This window comes from Falco punctatus, assembly GCF_963210335.1.
Source record: "Falco punctatus genome assembly, chromosome: 2".
NCBI classification, from domain to species: domain Eukaryota; kingdom Metazoa; phylum Chordata; class Aves; order Falconiformes; family Falconidae; genus Falco; species Falco punctatus.
In genome coordinates, this window is record NC_137581.1 from 82,485,109 (window position 1) to 82,492,460 (window position 7,352).

At 39.9% G+C, this 7,352-nt stretch overlaps 1 protein-coding gene across 13 annotated transcripts in view; it reads left to right on the forward strand.

Moving 5' to 3' along the window:
• Positions 1-5,081, forward strand: part of CASK (calcium/calmodulin dependent serine protein kinase) — a 227,935-nt gene extending 222,854 nt beyond the window's left edge. For 7 of the 13 annotated variants that reach the window (XM_080374290.1, XM_080374293.1, XM_080374285.1 and 4 more), the window contains 2 exons: positions 271-297; positions 4,099-5,081. In XM_080374290.1, the coding sequence (XP_080230416.1) occupies positions 271-297; positions 4,099-4,275 (204 nt within the window). In that variant the 3' untranslated portion in view covers positions 4,276-5,081. The remainder of the gene's footprint in view (positions 1-270; positions 298-4,098) is intronic. The other 6 variants (XM_080374294.1, XM_080374287.1, XM_080374296.1 and 3 more) reach the window with 1 other exon arrangement.
• Positions 5,082-7,352: the final 2,271 nt, after the last annotated feature.

The window sequence follows — 7,352 nt, forward strand, 5'->3', positions numbered from 1 at the left end:
CACGAATTGTCTGTGCGTTAGCAACCTGCGAGGCAGCAAAGGGTGGAGAGTGTGTGTTTCATATTTCCCATTCATTCTTCCTTTTGAAAAAGTTCATTTGCGTAATGAATATCCCTTTCTGTTTATCCTCGTATCCTGCTTTTTTTATTTTACTTAACGCTTTTTGAGACACTTCTGTAAATGACTCTCCTTTTTTCCTCCCTTATGTTTTCTTAAATTTCATCTTTGCTTTTCTTTTCATTTTCCTGCATTCGTACTAATTGTACATAGCTGCCAAAATGGTGCAGAAAATTGCCTGTAAGTACCAGCTAGGGGCTGACAAGGTAGTCCTGGTTATTTCAGTAGTTCTAGAATGTAGATATGCTCGTTCCCGTTCAACATTACTTTCACCATTGGAATAAAAATTTAATGTAATAATGACTTCAGATATCTGCACCAAAATTATCTGCTAGTAAAAAGAAACTAGAGCGCAAAATTTCTACTCTTACAGCTGAACATCTGAACTTCGTGATAAAATCAGTGCAGAGGCCTCTCTTGAGACACTTTAGCCTATTGTGGACCACACAAACTATCTCAATAATCGAGGACCACACAGCAAGAGTTAGGGGACAAAATATTACACGTTCCAACTGAGTATAGCAGTGCACTATGAGCAATTCTGCAAAATGCAAAACCAATTTACATCATATAGGAAATCTCCCAGAGTGTACCCACCTGTCTAATCACAAGGGAAACTTAAATCAGATTATTGCTGTGCTAAAACAGAGAGAGGAGAGAGCATATCAGGAAACATGGGAGTAGTTCCTCTTTCCTCCAGCTGTTTTCCACCTCCCAATGCCCAGACAGCAGCAGAGGAGTTGACAGGCTCCACTTTTTTGATCTAGATCTTTATTGAGATGTGTAAATAGTCACTGAGCCAAATTCTTCTGGATTTTAGCTATGCTTCCTCCCTTCCTACAGCCAAACAATAAAAGGAATTTTTCTTAAGAAGTTTGCAGTCCGACAGCTGTTTAAACTGAGGAGAATTTCTGTTGGAGCAAAATTGTCAAAGGCCTGGATGGTGTGTATACATTGTTCACAGCCTTAGGAGGGAATATTAGTAATTTTTTAGGCTGTGCTTTGACTGTCACAAGTGGCAGCTATTGTCCTATCTACTTTAAGGCCAAAAAACCCAGCCTTCAGAGACCGAAAGTATCACTGGCGGCTGTTATGCACATGGGAGAGATTTCATGAGTAAAAGCCATGTTTCCCTCCTTCCTGTCCCAGCTGTGGTGGAGAAGGAGAGAAGATTAGGAAAGTGAACTGAATTCTAGTGATGGGAAAGAAAAAGTCTGTTCCCGTAGTGAACGCGCTGCAACTAGACCTGTGTGAAATGCATATTGCAGAGAGCTGAGGGAAGAAGGAAAGACAGATGTTCTGCTCCTAAATGTGAAATGACTGAAGTTGTGCCCATTCATTTGTCTGGCTGCGGGTACCTGAACATTTTGATAAATATCCTTTTTCTTGACACTATTGAGAGCCCAACTGCTAGAGAGAATTCTTCGAGAATGAGCTGGGATGTTCACTATTCAAACTTTAATTAAGAAATCTTAGAGAAATGGAGAGGAACTTCCTACAGCAAAAATTTTGAGGAAGTGGGAATTTTGGTATTTAAGACTTATAGACACAGAAGAAACACTTGGCCAAGTCTGGCATGGTTTTGAATGTACAAATAGATACTCTTATCAGAAAAACAGGTGAAATCTGGTCAGTCAAGAACTGTAACTTTTTTTTCTTTTTGCAGAAGTTGAGAAGGTTTGAATGTATTTGAAAACTGCTCCAGTGGCCTGTCCCAGATTTATTACTGCCCCTAAAATTATATGATAGAAATAATATTTTACATTTCCAACAGGCTATGAAATTAGATATTCCAAAATACAACCCACTTTGATCCCAGTAAAGTTGGCTTTAGGAGAAGCTAAGTCAGGAAAACATTAAAATTTAATGAATTTTTGAAACACTTAGTTTTGTGACATCTATGTGTACAAGGTAAATATTAGTATTCATACTTCTCTACCTACCATTGTTTGTTTTAAGATGAGATAGATCTAAGGTTTTCAGATTTTTATTGTCAGTCACAGTAAGATAGATGCTTTGCTGAGAAAAATTTATTCTTATACTTGTAGGTAAAGATGACACTTGGGAAATCTGAATAGCATTTAAAAAGCTAAATATGACTTAACAGTTCTAAGGCCTCACGGGGGTTTTTCAGGTACTATTAGCTTTGTGACATGAGATTAAAACTCTTTTAAAGGTGCCATATGATTTTGGTAAGACTGGCTGTAAATATAAAATCAACCTTTAGCTAGAGATGTTTAAATCACTGAAAATATTCTGCTTGGCAAGTATGATTTCTTTTCATTTGTAGGTTAATTTAAGCAGAAAAGTTTATATCCTCTGCTGATATGAATTGATGTCTCTTTTGGAATCTATGAGAAGTTGACAGTTTACCTAACAAGGATTTTGGCTTAAAGACACTGGGCCATTTGAAATGCTCCACAAAAATATTTAATATTAGTATTGATCCATATTGCCCAATTTGTTAATAGCATAAATTAAATTTGCATGCACTGGTATTTTCTGTGGAAGTTCTAGATGCATAATGGTTCATACAAGGAGCATCCCTTGTGCAGAAGCACGTGAGGAGTATTTGTCTAACTTTGAATGAAATTTGTAGTGATTATCAAGTGAAGGCGACATCCCCCCTTCATTTGAGGCTGCAGCTTCAGGGGAGAAGTAGAACTGTAACTTTGGTACAGAACTTCTCCAGAAGTGGCTGGTTTTGTTGCTACAGGGAAGGAGAACTGTCTCAGCACAGATTCTTCCCTACAGAGGACCTGAAAGCCACTGTTCTACAGCAACTTGTCACCATCATTACAAATACTTGGGAAGTTTAAACAGAAAAAAAGGGGAGGAAAGGAGTCTCTTACTAGCTGGATAAAATTCTGTTCCCAGAATAATTTCCTGTGAAAACAGCTATAGGTACTGTGCCTGTATTTCCTGCAGCCTAAAACTCTGTCATGATAAAGTGTATCCCAGTTGACTGATAGTTAGGGTGACCCTATAGATAGATACTACAGAGCAGTAGGAGTCTATAGTGTTCATGTGTAATTTTGCCCCATCTCCACCCCAAATTTGTGGGACAGGAAGGACTTGATTACTTTCCTGTGGCTATTTCAAGGTTCCTGAAAGCAGCCAGTTACTATTTTTTAATTTCTACAGGAATTTGCAGGAAGGGTATCCAAACTCGTAATTGCTGCAGAGCCCTAGAAAGAAGAGCCTTTTGCAATCCTGCTCTCTCAGAAGGGCAGACCTCGCTAACCAAGCCTGTCGCTGTGGCGTTGCTGGCTGCGCAGAGTCCCGCAGCACACCCGCAAAGTGGGATGCACTTGGTTCTGTAAGGACATTGGCACAAAGCCATGGAGAGCATCAGCCTGCTGTGGCTGGCCCTTCTGGAGGGCGGGCTGCGTGGCTCATCTTCAGGAGCTCACACTCGGAGATGCTGGAAATGCTCTGAAACGGGAACTGCAGGGTAACGCGGAACGAGAACTTCCTTGTCAGTAAATGGGTAGACACAGAGGACTGAACCAAAGGAAGTAGACCCAGAAGGCTGAAATCATTACCAAATCCAGCAACAGCTGATCCCTGACAATATGCCCTCTCCTGTTTCTCATGTTCTTACCTGGCCGTAGGCCCAATAGCTCGTATTTGTGCACTTCATACGTTTTATTCGTATATGGTCTCTGTTGCTCATGTCTGTACTGCTTTTCTAAGCTTCCATCCTCTGCCTTGCCTTTTATTGCTAGGCTTGTGTTTTGTCTCAAGTAATGTCAATAACTGAGCGCTGTTTGAGTGTCAGCTTCAAGAGAGAAATTGTGCCATTTCTCCTCTGTGATTTCCATAGATTTAGGTGGGGGATCTAAACCGCCTGGGCCTCCCCAAGGCCTGTTTTTTGCCCTTTTCCTTCTCTATAAGCAATGGTTAGAAATCCGTTGTAGAAGAGTACAAAAGGATCCAACTTCTCTCTCTCTCCCATTTTCTTTTCTGACCGCTGAACAGGATGAATCTCTTCAGCGCCTGCAGAAGGAGTCTGAAATCTTACAGAGAACATATGCACACTACTTTGACCTAACAATTATCAACAATGAAATTGATGAAACTATCAGGCACCTGGAGGAAGCCATCGAGCTTGTGTGTACAGCCTCACAGTGGGTCCCGGTCTCCTGGGTCTACTAGACCGATCACGAGAGAATTGAGAAAAAAAAATTAAAAATTAAAAATCTGTCATTACTGGGAACCACCTCATACATGGAAAACCTCTTCGTTATTGACCTTGTATCAACAGGTCTTGGCCCCTAGAGACTACCTAGATGTAGTGTGACCTAAAATATAATTATTGTCATGTCCGAATAGATAGGAGGAGGGGGAAAAAAAAATTAAATGCTAATTTAAAGAGACAGTATCTTTTTTTAATCATTTCTCCTCAACTTTAATAAAATGTATCTTTAAATATATGTATTATTCAGTCCTTTGGAATGTTATATTTTTGGAAATCATAGCTTTTTATTTCAAGGGCCCCTAAAAACTGCACAAAATAGATGCTGCTTTCTATAATCTATTTTAATAGTAATAATAATATGATTCTGTTACCTTACCTTGGGGGTGGAACACTACATTCTTTTTTAGAGTCTGATTTTATGGATTGGAATACTTTGCTTTCCTTTATTTATTTGAAGTAATTAGTCTAGTGGTTACGAAACAAATTCATTAATTTTAAAGGCCTTTTTTTGCTTTTTTTTTTCCTAGGATAGTGTTTTTAAGTACTTTTGTGTAACATCCAGATAATGTGATACTGTCTCTTTGAAGAACTCTGTAAAACTTTTAGAAATTTGAAATTGGGTCTTGACTCTTAATGCATGTGGACAGTCGCAAGCGTTCATGCCGTTGGTGTATCTGTGTTGATAAAACCTGTAATCTACAGCAAAGTACATTCCGTTCATGGGAACACGTACCCAAGGGAATAAAGTAAAATATTATTCTGACTGAGTTGTAAACCTATGCACATCCCTTGCATTTTGGGCAACTTTATAAAAAAAAAAAAAACCAAACTGATTTTTATTAATAATAATCATGTAGTGAAATGTGTTTGTAATTTTGTCTCAATTTAATTTGTTGTAAGGTGGGAGGGGGCAATTACTGGTTTCACCATTTCAGATCTGTGTTGTCTGAGAGTATTAACGTTTTAATTAAGTTTAAGCAAAGAAATGCTGATTTTTAATATGTATGTAATTGTTTAAAAATGCACACATTTTAAAAGAAAATACTGTGCAATGAAGAAACCAGTTTAGGCACTGCGATAAACTGACTATTCCAAAAGACTCATCTACAACAGCCCTGTAAATTCCTTTAAAAATGGTAATTGACTCTACAGTCTGACCAATTTTTTTTATTTTAAATATACTTCCTTTTATGTGTTCAACAATTAAATGCTTTTGGGTCCTTCATTTCATTGCAGGGAGTTTCAAGAACAAATCAGTGACTCATGCAGTGAGAAAAGGTTTCTTAAAGCCAGTTAAGGGAAGGCCCTTGTGGGGGCACAGCCTGTCATCAGTTCCAGGGCTCTGCTCCGCCTGTACCAGCACGTGTTCAACTAATTTAGAATTAGAGCCAAGTAAGAAAATCTAACCACGTGCTGATCTGCTGTTTTGTTTTCCTTCTTCATGGTATCGCTGGCCCAGGTGGTTTGCATTTCTTTCTGAAAAGTTAACAGAAGCAAGCATTGCCACCTCTTTTTAGATGTCAGAAATACAGTGTTCCTTTCAAGCCCTTTATTTTCAAAGCTTGGTTGGCTGTGCTGTTGTTGGCTGAAGTTTAGTGTTTAGATTAAAATGATACAGTATTCTCAAAGGATTTATCCTCAGAGTTGAACTGTCAGCTGTGACTGATCCATGGGCTGTTCCAGTTGTTTGGGACCACTGCACGTGTAATCAGAAAAGGTTCTCACATGCAAACCTTTACCATAGGGATAACTATGATGATGCGCATAGGTTGCTGGTTCTCTCCTGCCTACTCCTACTGCAAGTCGGACAGTCAAATCTCTATTCTTCTAAAATCCTTAGGTGAAATCTAGGCCCAGCTAGCCAGGTCAGGCAAGGAGTTTATTTTGTGCAGCAGTCACCCAGCAGTGCAGGAGGGAGAGTGATCCACCTGTGGAACCCACTTACACTTACAGCTGGAATCACAGTTGTGTGACTGCAACCCAGTCCCTTGAGTGTGTAGTTTGTGGAGTGCTGGAAACGAACTGATGAGAAACTATCTGTGTGGGCCTCACGAAAGCAAGCCAGCGAGTAGAGGGAACCTATCAGAGTAACAGTAGCTGCTCATCTTGTTTTGAATTTAGTCCCTGAACAGGGGGATAGGTGTGAACTATTGAGTAAGAGGTGATTTTTCAAGTAGCCGTGCCGTGTTATTTTAGTTCTAGATGAACCCTAGCAGGTGTTGTGTAGATCAGCTGTTGCAGCAGCAGTATTACACACCAGCTGAGCGCATCAGAGGGGCAAGTTCATTCTCCCTCAGAACTACCTCTTTTCCCAGTAAAGCACAAAGATGGGAAGACCTACCAAAACTCAAGCAGTGGAGTGTTTCTGATGTTAGAAGTACAAACTACTTCTCTGGTAAGCATTGGTGTCTGACTTCAGTGACACGTTCTTCATCTCAAATGTTTGTGACATTTAACAGGTAAAGTAATTTTGATAATTTGGGTCTAGTCCACCATAAGTGTTTTGACTACACACTTTTGACTCAATGTGAATTTCTTGGAGTTTCTGTGTATCCAGCCTGTAAGGAAAGAAAACTCAAGGCCCATGAGGGTGCTTCTGCCTTATGTAGATGACAGTAGTGATTTAATGTAACTAATAGGCTTTTCTTAAATGGTCCTACCATTCAGTTAATACTACACAGTAGAAAGACTAACTTGGAGAGTTTTGTTTCTTTTATTCTCACTGTATAGCCTTTTATCGAGAGACAAAAACTGTAAAGCCCATCAGTCAGCATACTGTCCTGCCTCCTCTTTACCACAGACTGTTTTCCTTGTAGGAGCCTTCAGTAGCAAAAGATTAACTTGGAAACCCCCCTAGGCTTTAAGTACAGCTGAACCACACAGCCCAGTGAGCTCCATGAAGCGGTTTCAGCACAGTCCCAGGAAACACAGAGCAAGCCCAGGACTCCTCGGTCTGCCCGATCCACACCTCCTGCCCTGCCCAAACCCTTCTGGTGCGTCTGGTATTTGTGTGGTACGTAGAGGGCAAAAGGCT